This window comes from Astyanax mexicanus, chromosome 9, assembly GCF_023375975.1.
Source record: "Astyanax mexicanus isolate ESR-SI-001 chromosome 9, AstMex3_surface, whole genome shotgun sequence".
Taxonomy (NCBI): Eukaryota; Metazoa; Chordata; class Actinopteri; order Characiformes; family Acestrorhamphidae; genus Astyanax; species Astyanax mexicanus.
This window is the reverse complement of record NC_064416.1, coordinates 45,135,908-45,162,008: the sequence shown is the minus strand read 5'-3', so window position 1 is coordinate 45,162,008 and position 26,101 is coordinate 45,135,908. Positions and strand designations below refer to the sequence as shown.

Sequence of the window (26,101 nt, the reverse complement as noted above, 5' to 3'; positions counted from 1 at the left end):
ATAGCAGAAAAAAAACAAGAAAATGTTGAAAAAAAATTTTTTTTTTATGTTTGAGTTCATTTTTTCACGATTTGTCAGCAAATCAGACAGCCATGTTTGTCGTGCTCTGTGTATGCTGAGGCTATCGCCCCTTTTTTTAAGCGTGTTTGGACGAATGTGTCAGCAACGTAAAGAATTTTCAGCAAATATTTGGTGCATTCTTGAGTCAAGAAGTTTCTGAACGCTGACAGAATCAGGTGAGTATTTCGCAAATGTGGTTTTCAGTAGTATTAAGCTCAGTACTTTCAGTTTTTGACATTTGTAGACCTTTATAAATGATGTAATGAGTTGTACGTTTGTGTTGGTGTGGTGATTGATTTGATTTTCTTTTCTTGTTTTTTAAATGATCAATTCAGTCGATAATCTGTCTTTGGAAACTGGAGGGTTTATTTCTGTACCAAAATTGTGCTTTTTCTCTTACTGTTTTTCTATCAGTGTGTTTACACATTTTACCCAGCACTATAATTGAAGCTTTGTAGGACCTGTATGGACCCCTGTAAAGCTGCTGAACACTGACAGACCTGCTTCTGCTTCTGGAGATTCTCAGGGATGTGTGTGTAGTTTGTAGTGTGTGTAAGGTGTGTTCCCTGAGGATTTGGAGAGGATGTGCCCTCTCTCTGTGCTGCGTTTACATGCTGGGTTGCCATGGAGACGTGTCCCTCCGTGTGGGCACAGGCCTGCTGATGTCATGTCACATACACACACACACACACACTTGCTGAAATGCACAAGCTATGTGTGATGAAGAATGTTTAGTGCAATGAGTAACAACAATGTTCTTAAGTCAGAAGCAATCTCTCTCTCACTCTCTCTCTTTCTCTCTCTCACTCTCACACACTACACTGCCACTACAGTCTCTCTCCAGCCATCTACTAACAGCACCTGCTGCTCTCACTCTCTCCTTTACAACACACACACACACACACATACTTATATAAATATGTGCAGATACAGTCTAGCTCACATTCCTTTCATATCTGCGGTCTGTATTTAAATCTACAGTGGACAGAACACACCTGCAAAACACACACACACTTTAATTCAATCCTGTTTAAGAAACACTGAGTTTCATGATGAATTGCATGTTCATCACAGACACACTCTGAACATGAGGTCAGCTGATAGCAGGCCAAATATAGCAGGCAGGCACTGTAACTGGGCTGTAGGGTTGGGTCAGGGTCAGTGTGTTCACTGTTCGGGTCAGGGTTAGTTCTCTTTAGGTCAGGATAATTGGAGCCGTTGGTAGGTCAGGGTCTTTCAAGTCATCATTAGGTCAGGGTCCCTGGAGAGTGCTCTCTGGTCAGGGCAGTTTGATACAGTACTGGGTCAGGGTCACTAAAGATGCTATGAGACCAGGTTAATTAGAGGGTCACTATTGGGTCTAGTTCATTGGAGACATTCCTAAATCAGTTGTCAATAAGTCAAGGTCATCAATTAGTCAGGGTCAATTCTCTTTGTCAAGGTAATAAGAATCATGTTGGGTCAGAATCTGTTGAGTCATCGTTAGGTGAGGGTTATTGGAGTCATCGTTAGGTCAGGGTCACTGAAGTCATCGTTAAGTCAGGGTCATTGGAGTCATCGTTAGGTGAGGGTTATTCGAGTCATCGTTAGGTCAGGGCCATTTGAGTTATCGTTAGGTCAGGGTCATTGGAGTCATCGTTAGGTCAGGGTCATTGGAGTCATCGTTAGGTCAGGGTCATTGGAGTCATCGTTAGGTCAGGGTCATTGGAGTCATCGTTAGGTGAGGGTCATTGGAGTCATCGTTAGGTGAGGGTTATTGGAGTCATCGTTAGGTGAGGGTTATTGGAGTCATCGTTAGGTCAGGGTCATTGGAGTCATCGTTAGGTGAGGGTTATTGGAGTCATCGTTAGGTGAGGGTTATTGGAGTCATCGTTAGGTGAGGGTCATTGGAGTCATCGTTAGGTCAGTGTCATTGGATTCATCAGTAGGTCAGGGCCATTGGGTCATTGTTAGGTCAGGGTCATTGGAGTCATCGTTGGGTGAGGGTTATTCGAGTCATCGTTAGGTGAGGGTTATTCGAGTCATCGTTAGGTCAGGGCCATTTGAGTTATCGTTAGGTCAGGGTCATTGGAGTCATCGTTAGGTGAGGGTTATTGGAGTCATCGTTAGGTCAGTGTCATTGGATTCATCAGTAGGTCAGGGCCATTGGGTCATTGTTAGGTCAGGGTCATTGGAGTCATCGTTAGGTCAGGGTCACTGAAGTCATCGTTAAGTCAGGGTCATTGGAGTCATCGTTAGGTGAGGGTTTTTCGAGTCATCGTTAGGTCAGGGCCATTTGAGTTATCGTTAGGTCAGGGTCATTGGAGTCATCGTTAGGTGAGGGTCATTGGAGTCATCGTTAGGTGAGGGTTATTGGAGTCATCGTTAGGTGAGGGTTATTGGAGTCATCGTTAGGTCAGGGTCATTGGAGTCATCGTTAGGTGAGGGTTATTGGAGTCATCGTTAGGTGAGGGTTATTGGAGTCATCGTTAGGTGAGGGTTATTGGAGTCATCGTTAGGTCAGTGTCATTGGATTCATCAGTAGGTCAGGGCCATTGGGTCATTGTTAGGTCAGGGTCATTGGAGTCATCGTTGGGTGAGGGTTATTCGAGTCATCGTTAGGTGAGGGTTATTCGAGTCATCGTTAGGTCAGGGCCATTTGAGTTATCGTTAGGTCAGGGTCATTGGAGTCATCGTTAGGTGAGGGTTATTGGAGTCATCGTTAGGTCAGTGTCATTGGATTCATCAGTAGGTCAGGGCCATTGGGTCATTGTTAGGTCAGGGTCATTGGAGTCATCGTTAGGTCAGGGTCACTGAAGTCATCGTTAAGTCAGGGTCATTGGAGTCATCGTTAGGTGAGGGTTTTTCGAGTCATCGTTAGGTCAGGGCCATTTGAGTTATCGTTAGGTCAGGGTCATTGGAGTCATCGTTAGGTGAGGGTTATTGGAGTCATCGTTAGGTCAGGGTCATTGGAGTCATCGTTAGGTGAGGGTTATTGGAGTCATCGTTAGGTCAGGGTCATTGGAGTCAACAGTAGGTCAGGTTCAATGGAGTCATCGTTAGGTCAGGGTTATTGGAGTCATCGTTAGGTCAGGGCCATTTGAGTCATCGTTAGGTCAGGGCCATTTGAGTCATCGTTAGGTCAGGGTTATTGGAGTCATCGTTAGGTCAGGGTTATTGGAGTCATCGGTAGGTCAGGGTTATTGGAGTCATCGGTAGGTCAGGGTCATTGGAGTCATCGTTAGGTCAGGGTCATTGGAGTCAACAGTAGGTCAGGTTCAATGGAGTCATCGTTAGGTCAGGGTCATTTGAGTCATCGTTAGGTCAGGGTCATTGGAGTCATCGTTAGGTCAGGGTCATTGGAGTCATCGGTAGGTCAGGGTCATTGGAGTCAACAGAGGTCAGAGTCAATGGAGTCATCTATAGGTCAGGGCCATTGGAGTGAGCAGTAGGCCAGGGTCATTGGATTCATTAGTAGGTCAGTGAGTTGTCAATAAGTCAAGGTCATCAATTAGTCAGGGTCATTTCTCTTTGTCAATGTAATTAGTCATGTTGGGTCAGAATCTATTGAGTCATCATTAGATTAGGGTCATTAGAGGCTTCGGTAGATCATGAGTGTCATAAGATTAGAGCCATCTTTAGGTAAAGGTCATTGGACAAAGCACAGGGTCAGGTTTGCTTGAGTTGATAGACCAATGGTAATTAGAAATTCCATCAAGTCAGGGTCTTAGAATCAGTGTATTTGGAGTTGTCATTAGGCCAGGGTCATTGGAGTTGTTGTAGGGTAATTGACTTTGGAGTCATCAGTAGGCCAGGGCCACTGGAGTCATCAGAAGGCCAGGGCCACTGGAGTCATCAGTAGGTCAGAGCCATTGGTGTAATGAGTAGGTCAGGGTCATTGGAGTCAACAGTAGGCCGGGATCATTGGAGTAATCTGTAGGCCAAGGCATTTGGATTCATCGTTAAATCAGGGTAATTGGAACCACCTTTATGTCATGGTCATTAGAGATGGCATCAAGTCAGGGCTTTAAAGATGACATTAGGTCAGGGTCATTAGAGTCATTCCCTCAGGTCAGGGTCATTGGTGACATCCTTGATTCAGGGTCCTTGGTTTTGTTGCTTGGACAAGCTCATTGGAGACTTTGGAGAGACCTTGAGGAGTTAAGTCAAGGTAACTGGAGAAATTGTTAGTTCAGCGTCATCGTTATCTCAGGGGTATTTTAAGTGCTGTTATGTCAGGGTCTTTGGAGGCACTATTTAAACAGGGTCATTGGAGACGTTGTTGAGTCAGGGTCCTTAGAGCTGTTGTTAAGGCAGAATCATTGATGTCACTATTAGAAAATCCTGTAATGTTGTCATAATTATTGGAGACTCTGTTGGGTCGGGGTTACTGACGTCAAGGTTGGGTCATGGTCATTGGAATCAAGGTAAGGTTAGGTCAGGGTCATTGGAGATACTACTTGGTACTTGGTCAGAATTATTGGGGATGTCATTAAGCCAGGGAGATGCTTTAGATTCAGGGTCATTGGAGCATCCATTAGGTCAGGTCCATTGCAGTTGTTGCTAGTCATTTTAAGGTAGGGATTTGAGGTTGGGGTAGGTTTGTGGTTGAGATCAGTGAAGGTGGTCAGGGTTTTAGGGATTGTAGAGATGGTGATCATTGTTGGTGCTCTTTTGGGGTCAGTGTTGTGGTGTTTAGGTTTACGGGGTCAGTTGATGTTGGAGACATTTTAAGGTGTTCAGGGTTGAGGTTGGGGTCAGTTAAGTGATCTGTGTGTTTTTATCGGGCACTGGGCAAGTGCTGCCTGCATGTTCCTGTCAGTGTGTTACTCAGATGGTCAGCCATCACACATCATCAGCGCCCTCGTTCTGAGGTCCAGCTGGGGAATGGTCTGTGACACACACACACATTCCCATCTAGCCCCCAGGAGATGCCATGAGATTAAGTGCTGTGTGTCTGGACATCAGTAAAGTGGAGGGGCAGTGTGTTAGCATTAGCAATGTGAGCGTTTGAATGGTGTAACATGGATAAAGTGGATTAAACTTTCAGCCGATTATCCGATTAGCCAGCTGAGCAGGAGACCGAGGAACAGATTTTGTGTGTGTGTGTGTGTGTGTGTGTGTGTGTGTTTGTAGCTAGGTGGGGAGATGGAGTGATGGAGGTGGTTTCAATCTCTGACGCTAATTCATGCTCTTGTTCTGTTAAATGCTGCTGAGATAAGTATGCTAATTATACTGTCTCACCATCGAATGGTTCTGCTATTTTGATGTAGCCCCAGTGCTGAGTGAGTGTGTGTGAGTGTATGTGTGAGTTACACACTATCACAGCCAATTTTTGGCTTACTAATAATAAGCAAATTTCTATGCAAAAACACACTGTTTAAAAATATTAGCTAGACTAGTGTTAACCTTTAAAAGTCTCATTTCATGTTTTTTTTCAGTGGTCTCTAGTATAATTGAACGTTCCATGATGTTCCAGTACTCAGTGTTTCGGGCTGTTTTGTTTGGGTAGAGTAGTGGGCGGAGAGGAAAGACAGGTTTCACATGAATATTCACAACATGCAAATTTCTTCTCTCCGTAAACACGAGGTAAATACCTTTATTCTCTTACTTACCTTTTAAAAAGCCATTTTAATGCCTGATTAAAGGGCCGATTACTGTTGTTTTGCTGTTTTCCTCGGGTTTTGAGTGCTTGGCGCTGACTCAGCTCTTGATAAGTCTGGACGAGACAGCGCACGGGTGAATGTTGACAGCCCTAATTTAAAACTGTAAAATGACTAAAAACATGGACTCTGTGAATCCATTCCCTTCTATTGTGTAATAATAAAGCAGAGGCTGTGTAGTAGAGACCAGAGATGAATCCAGAATGACCTGCTCATTCTAAAAACCAGAGCTTGTCTCAACCTGCCTTCATTGAGCTTACGTCACAGATGCAAAGTAGTTAGTCTAGTATGTAATATGTTTCAACAGTAAACATGCAGCTCACGTATGTTCCGTTACAACTCCGCTACTTCGTAATGAGCTGAAAGGGGGGACTTAAAGGTCTCATTCCATTTTTTTTATTTATTTATTTATTTTTAAAGTCTAGTATGAATGAATGCCATTTTTTTTGTGAAAAAAAGTGTTTAGGTGATCTGGTATAACCTTGCTTTAGTCACGTGGAGAAGCGGTGGGGGGTTAACGATAGGATTTCCGATCTTGCTCATAAATATTCATACATGCAAACATATTGCCTTTGATTAGCTAACAGGACTGTGACACCAGGAGATATTTTTACACTAATAACACTCTTTGCAATGTCATATATCATTATTTTACAACATATTTAATGTCCTCTCAAGTGCAGTTCAGCCACTGACCTAATCTTAGAGTCTCTGTAATACGCCAAATCCACCGGAGATCCTATTTAAACCTATAGTTACACACAGAGTCTGGTAGTCCAGGTCCAGAAAGTAAAAATCCAACCCGGGTTTTTGTTGGCTGAGCCGCAGCAGAGTCACTTAGGGAGTTTGAACAAAACCCCCAGGTGGAGTTTTTTTTCTTTGAACTAGTTTTAACTGAACTATTCTGAACATACACCTTTAGTATCTCAACTGTACTGTGCTGGTGGTGTTTCATAAACAAATTCTAACCATTTGTTTCTTAGCTCTGAATTACTGGGCAAATCATATAACACTGATGTGATATTTGCACAAATAACACAGGAATGAACTGCTATGCTGTTCCTAATGCTGTCAGCTCCTATCTGACAAGATGTGTCGCTGCCTGGCTTCAGCTCTGCCTGTGGGCGGTCCCGAGCCGAGGTGGGCGTGGCCATTAATACTATTTCACGAGTTGACGTAGACAGTGCTTTTTTTAACGATTGAATGGTTTTTCTAAACGTTTTATTTTACTAGCTACTGCAGACAATGAAGGCTGAGAACAGTTTCATGTGCAGCATCATATACAACTCCGAGAGACCTGTAGTATTTCACAAAGAACTAGAAAAAAATGGATTTTAGCGTACCTTTATAGTTTCACAGGTGGTCTCTTTCAGCCATGGCTGGCAGTCATTTTATCCCTTTTGTAACCCCACCTTTTGGGAATAGGCAGATCTACAAATCATGCGGCAACCAGCTGGCAAAGCTGCTACACCTGTGGTGTCTTCACTTGATGTTACACTGTGTGTGTACACTGTGTCTGACTGTGCTTTCTCTACAGTCCCTGGTTTTTAAAGTGTGGATGTATTTTTGTGTCTGTAGGTCATCATTAACAGCACAATCACCCCCAACATGACGTTTACTAAAACTTCACAGAAGTTCGGGCAGTGGGCCGACAGCCGAGCCAACACGGTGTTCGGACTGGGCTTTGCTTCAGAGCAACAGTTATCAAAGGTAACTTACCCTCCTCTGCAGGCTATCTTACACTCCTACACACACACTTACATGCTCCCATACACACACACACACGCACATTTTAACACTGTTTTTACACACACTCACGCTTCCATGCTTCTATACTTACATCCCCAGTTCCAGTGAAGTTGGGATAATATGTCAAACATAACTAAGAGCAGAATGCCGTGATTTGCAATTACTTTTAAACCAATATTCTATTAAATATACTACAAAGACAAGATATTTAATGTTCAAACAGATAAACTTAGTTTTTTTTGCAAATATTCACTTATTTGAATTTGATGCCGCAACACTCAGTAAGTGTTCAGTTGCTCAGCAGTCCGGGGTCTTCATTGTTGATTTTTTCTCGTCATAAAGCTCCACAAATTTTAAATAAGAGACAGGTCTGGACTGCAGACAGGCCAGTCTAGTCCCTGCAGTCTTTTACTACAAAGCTACGCTGTTGTAACACATGCAGAATGTGTGTACCTTTCAGCTTTAATAAAGCTTCACAGATAGACAAGTTACTCGTACCATGGGCACTAACACTCATTTCGGCAGTCCTGTTTCTCGTTGGTCTGAAATGTGGGCTTTTCCATTTGTGTCAATCCATCTCACATGAGCTTGGGCTCAGAGAAGCTGGTGGTGTTTTTGATATCTGGATTTCGCTTTGCATTTCAGAGTTTTAACTTTCACTTGTAGATGGAACAACAAACTGTGTTCACTGGCAAAGGATTTTCTGAAGTGTTCCTGAGCCCATATGGTAATTAATATCAGTTACAGAATTATATGGGGAGACTTTTCCAGATTCTCTGACTCTATTGATGATGATATGAACTGTAGACAATAAAATCCCTAAATTCTATGTAATTGCACATTTGAAAAATATTGTTCCTAAAATGTTGGCTAAAGTCCTAAAGTGGTGAACCTCGCCCCATCCTTGCTAGTGAACGACTGATCCTTTCCGGGATGCTCCCTTTATAGCCTTTATCATGACACTCAATTAACCTGTTTCCAATTAACCTGTTCACCTGTGGAGTGTTGCTCAACTTTCCCAGTCTTTTGTTGCTGCGGTCAGAACTTCTTTGGAACGTGTTGCAGCATCAAATTCTAAAAGAGAGAATATTTGCCAAAACCAATACAGTTTATCTGTTTGAACATTAAATATCTTGTCTTTGGAGTGTATTCAGCTTAATGTAGTCCAGCGGGCAAAGCTCTGCCACTATGATCAGGACATCGCCGGTTTGAATCCTGTTCATATAGTTTGGCCTTGCTCTCTCTGGGTGGGTACAGTAGATGGCACTCTTTCCCCTCATCACACCAAAATGGTGATGTTGATCAGCACAAGGCTGCGTCTGTGAGCTGATGTATCAGAACCGAGTCGCTGCGCTTTCCTCTGAGTGCGCTGTGATGCTACTCTGCAGTGCTACATAAGCAGCAGTTCAAAAAGAGGCGGAGTCGGACTTTACATGTATCGGAGGAAGATTGTGCTAGTCTTCACCCTCCTGGTGTGTTGGGGCATCAATAGTGATAGGGGGAGTCCTAGTGAGTGGGTTGGGTAATTGGCTGTGTAAATTGGGGAGAAAATGGGATGAAAATTAGAAATACCTTTATATAAAAACTTAATATAGGTTGTAAAGGATTGGCAAATCATTGTATTCTGTTTTTATTTATGCACTATTGCAAGCTCTCACACCAATGCTTGCACACTTGGTGAGGATGTTGTGTTTTTTCTGAAACAGTTTGCTGAGAAGTTCCAAGAGGTTAAGGAAGCTGCCAAACTTGCCAGAGACAAATCTCAGGAGACAACTGAGACTTCCAGCAATCACTCACAGGTAAATTCACATTTCTTCACACACTCAGGATTAGAGCAGTTAATCTTTATTCATAATCACTCTGAACTTTGAAGCTACATGAAGTTTGGAGGTGTGTAGTGATGATCTAATCTGAAGCTACATGAAGTTTGGAGGTGTGTAGTGATGAACTAATCTGAAGCTACATGAAGTTTGGAGGTGTGTAGTGATGAACTAATCTGAAGCTACATGAAGTTTGGAGGTGTGTAGTGATGAACTAATCTGAAGCTACATGAAGTTTGGAGGTGTGTAGTGATGAACTAATCTGAAGCTACATGAAGTTTGGAGGTGTGTAGTGATGAACTAACCTGAAGCTACATGAAGTTTGGAGGTGTATAGTGATGAACTCTGAAGCTACATGAAGTTTGGAGGTGTGTAATGATGAACTCTGAAGCTACATGAAGTTTGGAGGTGTGTAATGATGAACTCTGAAGCTACATGAAGTTTGGAGGTGTGTAATGATGAACTCTGAAGCTACATGAAGTTTGGAGGTGTGTAGTGATGAACTAATCTGAAGCTACATGAAGTTTGGAGGTGTGTAGTGATGAACTCTGAAGCTACATGAAGTTTGGAGGTGTGTAGTGATGAACTAACCTGAAGCTACATGAAGTTTGGAGGTGTGTAGTGATGAACTAATCTGAAGCTACATGAAGTTTGGAGGTGTGTAGTGATTAACTAATCTGAAGCTACATGAAGTTTGGAGGTGTGTAGTGATGAACTCTGCTGAAGCTACATGAAGTTTGGAGGTGTGTAGTGATGAACTAACCTGAAGCTACATGAAGTTTAGAGGTGTGTAGTGATGAACTCTGAAGCTACATGAAGTTTGGAGGTGTGTAGTGATGAACTCTGAAGCTACATGAAGTTTGGAGGTGTGTAGTGATGAATTAATCTGAAGCTACATGAAGTTTGGAGGTGTGTAGTGATGAACTCTGAAGCTACATGAAGTTTGGAGGTGTGTAGTGATGAACTAATCTGAAGCTACATGAAGTTTGGAGGTGTGTAGTGATGAATTAATCTGAAGCTACATGAAGTTTGGAGGTGTGTAGTGATGAACTCTGAAGCTACATGAAGTTTGGAGGTGTGTAGTGATGAATTAATCTGAAGCTACATGAAGTTTGGAGGTGTGTAGTGATGAACTCTGCTGAAGCTACATGAAGTTTGGAGGTGTGTAGTGATGAACTCAAAGGTAATTTAGTCATTTTGTGTGGGTGTTGTGATTTTGTGTTAACTGCACTCTTCTGTGTCCAATAGGGGTCAGGAAGGGAGACTCCTGTCCAATCATCCAATCAGGTGTCCAGTATGAATGGGACAGATGATGAGAAAATCTCACACACACCAGAAACCACAGCGCTGCAGACTGAAAACGATCGTCTTAAAACTGCTATAGAGCAAAGGTAACATATACACATCTCACATTTCTGTAATATATTGTAATATGTAATATATTTATTATATCTTTTTTATGGGACAACATTTGGATATACATTAGTAGTCAATGTGTGGCTTGTAAAGCAGTATAGATGAACTGTCCTCTTGAGGATGCCCCACAGGTGCTCAGTTGGGTTCAGGTCTGAAGACATATTTGGCCAGTCCATCACCTTTACCTGCAGCTTCTTCTTTAGCAATGCAGTTGTCGTTATTATGTTGGAAAACTGCTATGCAGCCCAGTTTCTGAAGGGAGCGTATCATGCTCTGCTTTAGAAAGGCACTGTACATGTTGGAACTCAACTTCCCAGTGCTGGCAGCACCTATTCAGCCCTAGACCATGATGCTACCACCACCATGCTTGACTGTAGGCAAGAGACTGTTGTCTTGGTACTCTTCAATAGGAAGCTGCTACACCATCTTAGCCAAACAAGTTTATCTTTGTCGCTTCAGACCACATGACATGACATCCAACAATTAATGCTCTTGGGCTGCTTGTCTTGAGTAGGCTTTTTTGTGTTCCAGCTTCAGAAGAGGCCTCCCTTTTGGGATGGTAGCCATGTGGACGAAGTTGATGTAAAGTGTAAAGTATAAGCTGAGAAGTGCAGGCTGACTTCCTACTTCTTTATCCTCTGCAGAAATGCTGGCAGCACTCTTTTTTTTTTAAAGCCAACCTCTGAATATTATGCTGATTCAACTGGATTCAACTTCTTTGCTGGACCCTGGGGAAAGCCAACTTGGAAAAACGCAGAATGACTTTGGCCATCGTGCTGTATCTCAGTTTCAGGGTGTTCGCAATCGTCCGATAGCCTAGGTCATCTTTGTTGAGAGCAATTCTGTTTCTCACATCCTCAGAGAGTTATTTGCCATGAAGTGCCATGTTAAATATACAGTGGCCAGTATGAGAGAATCGAACCCAAAACACCCAATTTAACAGGCCAATCCGTATTCACACCTGAAACACAATAGGGCAAAATTTGGATATGTTCACTGTGAGGTGTACTCACTTTTGTTGCTAGCTATTAATACGTTAATGGCTGTGTTGAGGAGTTAATTTTAGAAGACAGTAAATCTATACTTTTTTAAAAGTTGTACACTGACTGCTCGAAGTTATATCCACGTTTCATTTTTATAGTGTTGTCCCAGGAAAATATATCATATTTTTTGCAGAAATGTGAGGGATGTTCTCACTTTTGTTGAATACTGTTTGGTAATGGTGGTATAAAATATAGACAGAAGTAAAAAGAAAAAGAGGCAAACTGAACTCAAATACTGATAAAAACACACAGTGACTGGACAAAACACTCACTATAAAAACACCATTAATGAGTTCTTTCTGATGTTCATTTCTGTTGTTGTTTTGTGTTTCAGTAACTCAAACGCTAAGAAGTTTGAGACGGAGCTGCAGACTCTGAGGGAGAGTAATGCTCGGCTGCTAGACGCTCTGCAGGAGGCCAACAGCAGCGTGGAGAACTGGAAGACGCAGGCAGCAGCCTGTCAGGAGGAGAACAACATACTGAAGAACAAGGTCTCTCTCACACACAAACACAGAGCCACACTGCTGTTGATATTCACCCTAATCAGAGTCTGCTGCTCCTCCTTAGTTTATATCACAATACCTATATTTTGGGCACTATTGTACACCCTGCACAAGGTGCATAGCTTTGCTCGTTGCTATCTTACACCCCCTTAAGAGTCTATTTTCATGTCTTGCACCTGTGCTGTTAAGTGTCGGAGTTTAAAAATGGGCATGGTGGTCTGGAAGTGAATTGTGTTATAGTGAGAAATTTCTGGCATGTTTCTATATTGGCAGCAGAAAACACTGTGCGCCACAGACCGATTTAAACCCTGGCAGCAGTCAAAATTCACCCATTCGTCCATACCGTCCATGTCTTAGATACGCAGGTGCGCCGGGTGCAATGCACATGCTCAGCACACATACACCCCTGCTCCTTACACTCATATGAACTGGCTGTAGTGCCCGAACCCAGCTCTTACATCAACAATAATCTGAATACACAATAAAATATCATTCTGTTCTGCTGTTCTCTTAAATGAATTGCTTCACAGCATGAATGTGCAGGTCAGTATCCTCTGCTGAGACTAACAAAGCACCTCACTGTTAAGATGAGAACGCGCCAAAGTCAGAGCTCACCTGGCTCTTAAAGAGAAAGGCAACTGATTGGTGTATTTTATGTTATGCTGAAAACACACCCATGATTAAATAAGATAATTAATACGTGCCTTTTTGTGTTATAACCAGCAAAAGGCATAGTTTTTGTGTCCTTGTAATACTAATGACACACTGACATGCCTAAATCCAGCTGCGCTATGCGAAATTACGACTTACCTATAAACAGTGATGGGAGTAACGGTGTTGAAATAACTTACTTTTTTCAGTAAGGAGTAATGTAACTAATTACTCTGACTGTAAATATAAGGCCATTACCGTTTCTGAAACCCCATTACTGCACGTTACTTTAGCAGCTCAATTAACTTTTTTTTTTAAACCTCAAGCACACAGACAAAGGTACAAGTGTGCATGTGATTCACAAGGGAAGGAAGGATGGATTGATGGTGGGATGGTCGCTCTAACCCTATAAAAAGGGGTAATTGAAGGGGTTTAGGAAGTTGTTTGCCCTGGTTAACCCCTCCTCTTTCTGGTGAACTTGAGCTTCTGGCCGCTGTGCCTGTGGTTTGGCGTGGTGAAGTGAGGCACAATTGTGACGATTTGCTGCTCTAATCAATTCAGTGATTGCCGTGGACAACCCAAGTTCCGTTTTAAGGAGGTTAAGCTCTTTTTAGCTACTGTGGTTTCTCTTTTCCTCTTTGGTAAAGCTGTTTGATCCAGCTGTTAAGCTGTTACATTAATACCATTTTAACAGTCATTCGATTGTTGTTTTTTGTCCATTCTTTTGTTTTGTTTATATATACATTTTTCCTTTGAGTGTGGTTTGGTTTGTTTAATTTCAAAATCATTTTTTCAGTTTTTTTCAGTTTTTTTTCTTCAGTATTACAAGTCTTAGTAATTTTCTTTGGTTGTGTGGACAATTTTTTTTTTTATTCGTTAGATTATATTTTTGTCAACATTTTGGGTTTATTTTCGTTTGTTATTTTTTTTAATAATAATAATAATAGTAAATACATAATTGATTTTCTTTTGTTTGTTTTTTTACGGGCGAATAAAAAAAGTAACGCAATAGTTACTTTTACTGGAAACTAGTTACTTTTATAGTGGAGTAACTCAGTTAGTAACTCAGTTACTTTTTTGGAGAAGTAACGAGTAACTATATCTAATTACTTTTTCAAAGTAACGTGCCCAACACTGTCTATAAAGATTAAAATAGAATTCTAAGAGTGCTGTTAGTATATATTCACCCTAATGAGAAGCTGAAGCTCTGCATCATTTTATATCACAATATCTACACTTACAGTGTGTTATTTATTAGGCATTTGTATTATGTATGTATTTTGTCCTCATATAGAGATTTTGTGTGTGTTTTGTGTAGATCGCTGAGCTGGAACTGCAGTGTAAGGAGTTGAATCAGGAGAAGGAGAGGAACGCTCAGCTCACTCAGAGAGTTCAGGAACTGGAGGCAGAACTACAGGATAAAGAACAGGTAAAAACACATACTTTAGATACCATACACACAGTATGCCCACATTATGTATCTATACTGTTTTATATTGCAATAAATAAAACACATATGCAAAGCTTTATATGTCCATGTGTAATTCTATCTATATAAATATATTAGACATATAATAATAATAATGCTCATCAGTAAAACACTAAAGCCAGGAGTGGGAACGCGTGCACACATTTGGCAGTACTGTGAGGCTGATTTTAAAATACAGTAGACATGATGGTGTGAGTTTGGGGTGGGGGTGGGGGTTGTGGGGGGGTGTGTTTTAAAGACACTGATACACTCTGAGTGCAGAATCACAGGACAGGCTCTAATCCTCATCCTACACACTCACATACACACACACACACACACACACACACACATTCAGTCACTCAGTCACTCAGAGATGTGAGTCATCCTCCCCCCGCTGAGCTGCCTCCAGAACGAGCCAATCAGAGAAGCAGCTTTAGCGGAGTGTGTGATCATGTGTGTGTAATTGTGTGTAACTGTATGTGTGTGTGTGTGTTTCGTGTGTGTTTAGGAGCTAGAGGATCTGAGGAAACAGGCTGAGATCATTCCAAAGCTCGTGGCCGAGTGTGAGACCATCAACGCCAAACTACAGGTAAAATACACAAAACAGTTAAATTATGCAAATGACCCGCCAAAAACACACAAACTACAGGTAAAATACACAAAACAGTTAAATTATGCAAATGACCTGCCAAAAACACACAAACTACAGGTAAAATACACAAAAAAACAGTTAAATTGTGCAAATGACCCGCCAAAAACACACAAACTACAGGTAAAATACACAAAACAGTTAAATAATGCTAATGACCCGCCAAAAACACACAAACTACAGGTAAAATACACAAAACAGTTAAATAATGCAAATGACCTGCCAAAAACACACAAACTACAGGTAAAATACACAAAACAGTTAAATAATGCAAATGACCCACGGAAAAAACACACAAACTACAGATAAATTACACAACAGTTAAATTACGTACACAAAAGGTAAATAATGCAATCAACAGGTTAATTACCCAAACCAAGTGAAAATATACTATAGGAAAATATTACAACCTGCATTCAAGTATCAGAAATGACAGCTAAAATATACAAATGACTGATACCTAATACTGGCACATTTAAAATCCTTAAATTCTCCCAAAAATCATCAGTATGCCTTTTAATCCAGTGTGTCTTATGTATGATTTTACCAGTCAGGTATTAAGGAGCTGTAAAGCAGTAAAGTTTCAATTTAGTTCTCCAGCACCGGGGCTAGAGTAGCAGTAGTATTAGCTGCTAAACGCTATTACCCTGTTCAAACGTGAGTATTATCGGCCTGTAGCCTGCTGCTAACCCTGTAGCACTGCTGGAGCAGCATTAGCATTGGCCGCTTACCGCAGTAATTCTTTCATCGTTCATAGTGGATTATATGGAACTGTAGTCTGCATGTTTACCGTATTAAAACAAGCTATGTGAGACGAACCGCTAGATAATATTGCCCTGGCTTATCGGAGCATTCAGTGTTTCTCAGTGTAGTGTAGCTCTGTCGGGGAGCATTAGCCACTAATCGTTCATGATTAGCCGTGAATGCTAATGCTCCAGCCCTACTGCTGGAGAAATTCGCGAATCTAAGCTTACTGTAAATAAACAATCATTTTACTCACCTAAAAAAAATATTTTCAGGAGAGAAATTTGTGTAGATTAACATCCATTGCTTGTTTGGCTTTAAAGAAAGTCTTCTTTTTTCCATTAAAGTTTTGTTTAGCTTAACTTTACCTAACTTAGTTAGCTACCCCTTTACCACCATCACCGCCTGCGGTGAGACCTGCTGACTAAGAAGTTCCGTATAGTGTCTCTTAAAATGCCTTGTGTATGAAAATAGACCAGAAAATAGACTTTTATTGACGGAGCACCTTATAATGTGAAGAATATGGTATATAACACAAATGACAGATAAATGTCTTGTTTGTCGGGTTTGTTGATCATCTCAAATCTCTGTGGTGTGTCTGGGGCGCTACACTTCCACATATAGTTTCGCCTATTGCGTCTCGCCATCATTGCGCTTTTAGTTACAGCTAACATCTAGAAAATAGATTTTTGTAATTCGTGAATCGATTGAGAATCGTCCCTATCTGAGTGGAAATGCCTCTAAGAACATTTCTCCCACCACATCTCCAGGAGAAATGAGGGAAAGAATGGGAATGCTGATACAAGCAGCCAAATTTAGCTTTCTCTGCCAGACTGCTGGAGGAGCCAGCTGAGTCAGTTCAGAAATCTGATCAGGAGACCCTCTCCTCACCTCCTGCTGGACACGTACCAGACAAGAGCAACTGGGTGGAGACTCTGGAGAAGAGACAGACGCTGGGTGAGAGATTATATCTCCCAGCTGGCCTGGGAGAGCCTGGGGATCCTCCGGGGGGAGCCGGCGAGCGTGGCTGGGGACAGGGTTGCCAGAACCTTTCTTTTTCTGCTTGTCATATTGCCATCATGACCATGAACTGGATCAAGGAAAAAGATAATGATGACACTCGTGATTTAAATAATTAAAATCATCTGCACTCTCACAGTCACCTGCACTCTAATAATCACCTGCACTCTAATTATCACCTGCATTCTAATTATCACCTGCACTCTAATTATCACCTGCACTCTAATTATCACCTGCACTCTAATTATCACCTGCACTCTAATTATCACCTGCACTCTAATTATCACCTGCACTCTAATTATCACCTGCACTCTAATTATCACCTGCACTCTAATTATCACCTGCACTCTAATTATCACCTGCATTCTAATTATCACCTGCACTCTAATAATCATCTGCACTCTCACAGACACCTGCACTCTCACAGACACCTGCACTCTCACAGACACCTGCACTCTCACAGACACCTGCACTCTCACAGACACCTGCACTCTCACAGTCACCTGCACTCTCACAGTCACCTGCACTCTCACAGTCACCTGCACTCTCACAGTCACCTGCACTCTCACAGTCACCTGCACTCTCACAGTCACCTGCACTCTCACAGTCACCTGCACTCTCACAGTCACCTGCACTCTCACACTCACCTGCACTCTCACACTCACCTGCACATGCATCCTCCACCTGCACTCTAATAATCACCTGCTCAGTCATAAACACCTGCACATGCGTTAGCCACCTGCACTCTCACAATAACCTGCACTATCACAATCACCTGCACTCTAATAAGCATCTGCACATGCGTTATCCACCTGCACACTCATAATCACCTGCACATTCAATCCCAACAATCAAGGATTTATGAAGGAAAATCATGAAAATGATCAGGGGTGCCCAAACTTTTTCATACCACTGTAAATTACAGAGGGTACGCAGCAGCTGCTAGTGCGCCGGTCGCCGTATTGGTATCGTCATCAGAGGTTCTAGCGTGTGAGGTGCAACCGCGTAGTGTTGTTACCATGGTTATCATGACAAAAAGGAAGGAAAATTGTCAGATACGAGTCCAAGTCGAGTCTACAGTCTCTGTGTGTTTGACCTGAGTGAGTCTGAGTTGCAAACTTGAGACCCTATCTCTGAATAATAGCCGTTCTGAAGTCCTTAAGACCCCCCCCCCCCCCCCCCCCCAATTAGAATATTACTGCTTTATTACTCCACATGGTGGCACAATAATCAAAATGACACCAATAAATCTATAATTCCTGGTATTTTCTTATTTAGGAGTATTTATCACAGCTGCCATGACGTATCGTAAAGTATTGTCTCGAAGTATCATAATATTACAGTATCATGATCGTATATTCAGTGTAACTTTGAATAAAACTTTGACTAAAAGGTAATTCTACTGTATATTCATCTATAATAACAGTAAAATCTGATACAAATCTGTTTTTAAATAAATCTGATTAAGGTTGTGTGTTTTATTGGTGGTGATATTAAACCCCAGCTGTGCAGGACAGTGTGAAGTCCAGCCAGAGCTTCTGTTTCCCTGGAGCCGTTTAACTTTAGAGGCACTATTTCTGATGCATCCATTCCTGCAGGGGCTCAGTGGGGGGCAGACAAACTTCAGACCTGCTTCATTTTTAACCCCTTCAGAGCCTAATGCTAATCCTGGCAGTCTCTTTTCCTGATATCTTTGAGTGGCGGAGCCATTCCTGACATGTACAAACACCAGAAACACCACTTTGGATGATACACTCCGGTAGAAGTGTAGATACTAGAGTTTAAAATACTTCTGTAGAATCTTTTTAGTCTTTAAGTGAAAGTGTAAAAGTACTGCTTTCAAAACTACTTAAAGTATAAAATGTAATGTAAAATGGGAAAAAATATTGTTAAGAACAAAAGCTTAGGTTAAACCACAGAGTCCTATTGTGCATTACCCACCTACCCAGGTGTGATGAATCACAGTATAAACCAATAGGGTATCGGAATGGTATATGTTTCTACTTCTCTACATCCAATCACAATCAGATTCACTCTATCTGGATGGAGAGATTTATCTGGATAGGGGTTTTATTGAAGGATGAGAAGCCGATATGAAAACAAGCTGAAATAAAATAGGAGTAACAAGGCTGTTTAAAATGTAAGGAGAAGAAAGTTCAGACAATAAAAGTGTGAAAATGTAACAAGTAGAAGTAAAAAGTCGTCTGAATAATAATTATTCCAGTAAATTATAGTTGATTTTTTTTTACTTAAGTAAGTTAATTGAGTGGAAGTGGAAGAACAAGGTTTGAGTTTCAAATAAAGTGGCCATTAAGTAAAAACACAATGTAGAAGGGATCCAGTAAAGTAGCCAGTGAGTGGAAGAACATGATGGGTATTTTCTAGTAATTAAATACCAATACACATTCTAATACAAGAACTTTTTTTCTTTTTTCCCTCCATAATAACACAATTATTTTTTTTACATCATTTCTATTATTGTCTGTGTTATGTTTAAGGTCACTTCTTGAGGCGAGGCTAAAACAGACCACTCAGCACGTCTAGGAGAGCCAAAATTTACTTAATCACATTTAATATAAATGCATTCCACAAATTCCACAGCAATTCATTCTTAACAGATTCTAAATGTTTTAACAGGCTGCAAAATCCAACATTTTCCACTAAAGACTATAAAGTAACTAATCATTGAGTGTAATATCAAGTTAGGTACTTCTCTGTAATTCCTTTAGCCTTTGGGTTTCTACTGAAGTTTTCTAGATAGACTGAACGAGTGGTTCTTTTAGGAGAAGTCTCTGCAGATGCTGATTAAACTGGTTAATTATATGACTGCTGAACCTTGACCCCTCACAGTAGCACACTTGTATTACTGTGTTGATTTTAAAAGAAAAGCGGCTTATTTCACTAGTTTATGTAAAATCCTGGGCAAATGCTTGATTAACCCTACTTTTATGTTACGGGTCAAATTGACCCGTCCGAAAGTTTCAGGATCTAGGAAAAATAGTTAAAAGTATTTTTTCAGTATGAAACTTCTACTACTTGCTTAATTATTGTAATGAACATATAATATATATTATTGAACATATAATATATACACCCCCTGCAAAAACAAAAACTACAACTAAATTGTAATGTTGTGTTTTAATGTTATGTAAAACTGTTGTTTTATATGTTGGTCTTTCAAAAGTAATAAAGTGAAACTTTTACATTAGAAAAAATTTAAACATATTTTTTTTTCATGAAAAGCGAGTGAATTATCCTCATTAAACCATTACCTGTTATAGGTGAGGAACACCACTGCACTAAATATTGACTATATTGATAATAATTAGCAATTATTATTTAGTAATAAAATATTCACAATGCTTGTTAGGCTTTTTTCACACATCTTTTGGAAAATTAAACATGCAGCAGGTCAAACAGACCTGGGAACACCACTGCTGTTCCTGAATAATGAACATAATAAGAGGGCTAAGCTGGCTAAACTACAATTAAGGGCACTCCACTTTAAATGATCAGGTTTTTAATCAGAGCAGCAGCTAGTTATTTGCTCTTTATGATTGCTAAGCTGCTGTGATACTGTGATATTTGTGATGTCTGATATATTAATTACATCCATCACAAGGGTTTCCAATAAAGTGTCCAGTAAGTAGAAGGACAAGAGAGGGTGTTTTTTATTTATATGATAAGTCAGTGCAAGATTAGGGTAGGGTCCAGTGAGTGAGTATTTCTCCTGTTTATTTTGTACATAAACTGTACTTTAATACATCCATGACTGAATGTGTGTTGCAGGCAGCAGAGCAGGCCAGCAAGGACGCTCGGGGGAGGGTGACGACGCTGCAGACCGAGGTGGAGGACAGTCAGCAGAAACACACACACATGAAGACAGAGCTGAAGAAGTTCATGGATGTTCTGGAGGGAAAAATCGACGAGCTGCACGAAGTCCGGCAGGGGCTCTCCAAACTCGGCATCGATAATTAAAACACACACACTCACAATATACACACACTGAATACACACACACACACATTAAATACACACATTTTAACCTGGGTTTCCAGTGAACGGTTCTGGAGCCGACCAAGTGGTATTACCCCACTGCAGTCCCCCTAAACACACACACAAAGCTGTACAGCTCAAATTAGGAAGTGACAGCCATAACTCTTTATTATATATAGATCCACACACACACACACACACTCTCCTGTGTGGTGAAGGGTCTGTTTTCTGTGTGTTTTTGTGTGTGAGAGAGAAAGCAAATAAGGGCTAAATGGTATTTAGTAAAGTGACACACAGTAACAGGGTTGACCTGAGAGTTGCACTGTCGACACACACACACACACTTTCTCTCTCTTTTTGTAATAATAGGGTGTAACGGCCGGTATCTCAGGGTGTGTTTGGGTTTGTTATGCATTAACACACACATACACACACACACACACACACACACACACACACACATACGAACTGCAGTGTCACTAAGTGCCTGAGGGTGGCGCTCTCTACAGGAGTCCCGCACTAACCTCCCTGTCTGCACCCTGTTGCTGCCCCTGGTGGTCAGGAGGCACGCACACATGCACAACACACATGCACACACAACACACACTACTACAAAGATTAAAGTGCAATACTGAACCTGGCCTGCAGGGGGCGGTGTGGGGGCAATGCTTTGACTTACAGTTGGTACGTCTTGGCCATAACCAATCAGTGGAGTTATGAAATGATTGGATAATATATTTCTGATTGCTGTTATCAGAATCGTGCATGTCTGAAACTCATCTGTCTGACCTTTTGTTCTTTTGTTTGTATGTTTTTTAAGGAAGTTTTGTTGTAACGTTGTGGCTGTGGTGGGCGCTGTGTTCCCTACTTTGGCTTTTGGGTGTGTGTGATTGTACAGAGTGTGTGTATGTGTGGGTGTGTGTAAGTCATTGCTGCTTGGTAATAAGGGAATGTGTGTGTTTGTGTGTGTGTATGTGTGTGTTGTACGACACCCTCAGTGACTCTTTTAGGACTTTTTTTCTTCCTGGTTTTCCACGTCTGTTTTTTCTGATCAATGCTGTACGAATATTGATTATTGATTGTCATAAATATAGTTTAAGTATGAAACCTTGTGTGTGTGTGTGTGTATCTGAGTGTGTTGCTTTCTCTAGCTGTAAAACACTGGTGTGAGGTGCAGAGTCAGCTCTCTGCTGAAAGTAAGTGTGATTTTTTTTAAGAGTCTTTTTAATGATTCACCAGGTCAAATTAATTTAAAAATCCAACTTTGCTTTTACAGTGGTATGAGAAAGTTTGGGCACCCCTGATCATTTTAATGATTTTCTTTTATAAATCATTGATTGTTCAGATTAGCAATTTCAGTAGATAAACAGTGATATTTAAAAAAAGTAAACTAAAGTTTATAGGATTTACAGAAAGTGTGCAATAATTCTTTAAACTAAATTAGGCAGGTGTGTAAATTTGGGCACCCTTGTCATTTTATCGATTTTAATAAGTTTAGCAATAATTATTGGAACAATAAAATCTGTTTGTTAAGCTCGTCGACCCTAAACCTACATACATAGGTGAATCCAATTATGAGAAAGGAAGGATTAAGGTGAACAACTCCTCTTTTCTTCTTTTTCTCATCTTCTCTGAAGAGCGGCAACAGGAGGAGCCTCAAAACACTTAAACTCTCAAATGACCCGAAAACAAAGATTGTTCAACATCACGGTTTAGAGGAAGGCTATAAAAAGCTGAATAATCTCAGAGATTATCAGCTGCAGTTTCCACTGTGAGGAACAGAGAGAGGAAATGGAAGAACCACAGACACAGTTCCAGTTAAGAGCTGAAGTGACAGAACAAGAAAAATCTCAGATAATCAGAGGAGAAGGATGGAGAGAACAGTTGTAGTGAACCTACAGACCTCCAGACCAGCTCCAAACATCTACATCATCATCTTACTGCAGATGGAGTCACTGTGCATTGTTCACTATTCACTATTCAGAGCACTTTACACAAGGAGAGGCTGTATGAGAGAGACATTAATGCAGAAGAAGCCTTTTCTGAGCTCACGCCACAAACAGAGTCGCTTCAGGTATGATAAAGATTTTATAATAAGGTTCTGTGGACTGATGAAGCTAACATTGAGTTATTTGGAGAACAGTATGCATGGAGGAAAAAAACTACACTACAGTCCAACCCTGCTGGATAGGGGTAAAATAATGACTGCATTATTATATATATATATATATATATATATATATATATATATATATATATATATATATATATATATATATATATATATATATATATATATATATTCTTTGTTCCTGGGCCTAAACAATGTACAGATGCATCTCAAAAAAATTGAATATCATTAAAAACTTATTTCAGTAATTTAGTTTAAAATGTTAAACTCATTATATAGATGTATTACACACAGAGTGATCTATTTTAAGAGTTTATCTCTTTTATTGTTGATTATTATGGCTTACGGCCTCAGAAAAATTGAATATTATATGAGACCAATTGGTACTTTTAACAGTGTGGGCAGTGTGCCAAATCCTGCTGGAAAATGAAATCTGCATCTCCATAAAAGTTGTCAGTAGCAGAGGGAAGCATGAAGTGCTTTGTTTGGAAAACAAAACTGCACCGACTTTAGACTTGATAATAAAACACAGTGGATCAACAGCAGCAGATGACATGTCTCTCCAAACCATCACTGATTGGTGGAAACTTCACACTAGACCTCAAGCAGTTTGGACCAGTGGCGATTGCTCTAAGACTGCAAGGGAAGCTCAGCTTCCCCTAAAATGTAAAAAAAATAAGTGATTAAATATATACTGTTGTGTATACATCTCACTGATTAAATATGCGCTACACCGCGCTGAACTTAGTTCAGAATCAGCTTCTTATCACTGGTAACGCCGCGGCTTTCCTCTCACTCATTCCCGCAGCTTCACAGCGCTGCTTTAAACAGTGCACAGACTTCAATAGCGGAGCAAAGCGCGCGGCCAAACGAGACGAGTCATTGGATAAACGCTGGGCTTTGTCCCGCCCATCGGACGCTCAGCGTCTCTGGGGGTCTATGGAGCATTGGACGCTCAGCTTCTGCGTGATGATTGGATGATCTGTCTGAGGAGGAGTCCCTTTTTGATTGACAGCTAAATGAGCGAATCAGCGTCCTTTTAGTGTAAAAATCCGTGGTGGAGCATTTTCATTCTGTTCTGAGTTGAACCTGAGACTTACCTAATCCTTATAGCGGCATTTTCTTTATTAAAAACGACTAGCGACAAATCCAGCTTCTATTTCTGGTGCTTTTCTGTAGCTGCTCGTGTTTGGAGACTGCCTTCTATCACTCTTTCTGACTTCTATCACTCTTTCTGACTTCTATCACTCTTTTCTATCGCAGTTTCTGTCCAGCGGGTGCTGCTGAGCCCGTCACACAGCACTCACAGACGGACACACTTCACACTAGCCTCGCTCCAGTGCAAGCTGCACATAATGTGAGACAGTTTTAATGTTGTGGACGGATTTTGGAGAAGCCATTTGATAGTCTTTCTTACGAAGAAAAACTTAAGAGTTAAACAGCAGGACAGATCATTAAAAATAATTTAAATAATTTAAATTAATAAAAGGATTATTTAAGGAAATTAAAACTGTCCAAAAATGAAATAAATTTACATAGATGTAGGCCGAAATTGAGCTTCCCCTCCTTGAAGGACCAGCATCCGCCACTGGTTTGGACTGAGTGTCTCTCCACTCTTCCTCCAGACTCTGCTCCCTTGATTTACAAATGAAATGTAAAATTTACTGATGATCAGTGATGGTTTGGAGAGATATGTCATCTGCTGGTGGTGGTGACTCTATCATACACATGAACACAATTATGGGGAACAGCCCATTCAGCCTACAGCAGTTTAGCTTAGTGTTTCATCACAGATGCCCCTTTATGAATAAGGCACAATATGGGGACAGGCATTCAGAATCAAAGAGCTCATGTTCACACATCAGTCTTAAAGGCACAAATACAGAAATATTATCTTTCATTTTAAAGGATAAAGGCAGGTTGGGAAATGGTTGTGTAAAGAAATGACCCACACAAACACTAAGTGTAGCCTGAGGGGGATGAAGTGGAGAAATGGAGGGAATGGACTCTTTAATGCTGAGATCAAACTCCTCCAGAGTGCAGCGTGTTAGTGCAGGATTTTTCAGACTGCAGTGAGATTTCTCACAAAGACACCGCCTACTAAAGCGGCTTTTGTGTGTGTGTGCATGCTGAAAGCTTGAATACAGCAAGCTGCTTTTAATTCCTCAGGGCCATTTAGAGAAATAACTCGCACTTAAAATGACAAACAATCGGACATTTCTATTCAGTCCTGCTGGAAAACAAGTTTATTATTTAAGACTACTGATAACTAACTTTCAATTGAAATACTGAGTATGTAATATGATTTATTCCCTATCCACTGTGAATTATTCTAAATCTATAAAAGAGGCACTAAACCATAAACTGTATCTTTTTTTCATTGATAGACACTGAAACATACCAGTCCTGCTTAAAATAAATGTGTAAAAAACGCCCTCTCAGGTTCAACTGTGCTATAGGTGTGCTGTGCTAGTGGCACACTGCTCAGCCCAATCAGCTCTCCCTTCTCCCTTTTGCCCCGCCCCTAAACCCATACATCACCCAGTGCCCCTCCCAAACTACTCCTCCCATTTTTTTGCCTTTTTCAAATTTGAGCTGTGAGTGAAATTAGCTAAAATCAATATATGAAACATTCAATATAAATTATTCAGCATTTACTGCGTGTTCATAATCTACAATGAATTATTATTAATAATTACTACTTATTATCTAATGTAAATTATTCACCAACCACTATGAATTATCAAATAGAGCTTATTTATGCTCTAATACGAATTAGTCATTATCCACTTTAAATGCTGAATGCTCAAAATCTACTCTACATTACTGACCATCCAGTATGAATTATTCAGTGTACACTATAAATTACTGTAATTGTAAGAATTAAGTATGCACTATGGGTAATTTAACATCCACTATGAATTATTCACTATCACTAAGACGATTTGAGTTTCTAATATAAATGACTTATGCAAATGACTAGCATAAATGATGCAGTATGTACTATGAAGGGTTGAGTATCCATAATGAATTATTTTATTCTTTATTACTTGTGATCTCAGTCACTGTGAGCATCTTTGTGATATTGAAAATGACTGAATTGATATTAATGTTGTGTGCATTGTTAAAGTGATGTTCTGGGATGCTGCATATTATTACACAGGCCTGTGTGTGTGCGCGTGTGTGTGTGTGTGGGCAGTGTAGAC

The 26,101-nt window shown here is 40.6% G+C and overlaps 1 protein-coding gene across 2 annotated transcripts in view; it reads left to right on the top strand.

Annotated features, from left to right (window-relative positions):
• Positions 1 to 21,871, top strand: part of homer2 (homer scaffold protein 2) — a 60,069-nt gene extending 38,198 nt beyond the window's left edge. For both annotated transcript variants that reach the window (XM_022687029.2, XM_022687028.2), the window contains exons 3-9: positions 7,281 to 7,412; positions 9,158 to 9,250; positions 10,520 to 10,662; positions 12,065 to 12,221; positions 14,203 to 14,313; positions 14,864 to 14,944; positions 20,558 to 21,871. In XM_022687029.2, the coding sequence (XP_022542750.2) occupies positions 7,281 to 7,412; positions 9,158 to 9,250; positions 10,520 to 10,662; positions 12,065 to 12,221; positions 14,203 to 14,313; positions 14,864 to 14,944; positions 20,558 to 20,746 (906 nt within the window). In that variant the 3' untranslated portion in view covers positions 20,747 to 21,871. The remainder of the gene's footprint in view (positions 1 to 7,280; positions 7,413 to 9,157; positions 9,251 to 10,519; positions 10,663 to 12,064; positions 12,222 to 14,202; positions 14,314 to 14,863; positions 14,945 to 20,557) is intronic.
• The last annotated feature ends 4,230 nt before the right edge of the window (positions 21,872 to 26,101 follow it).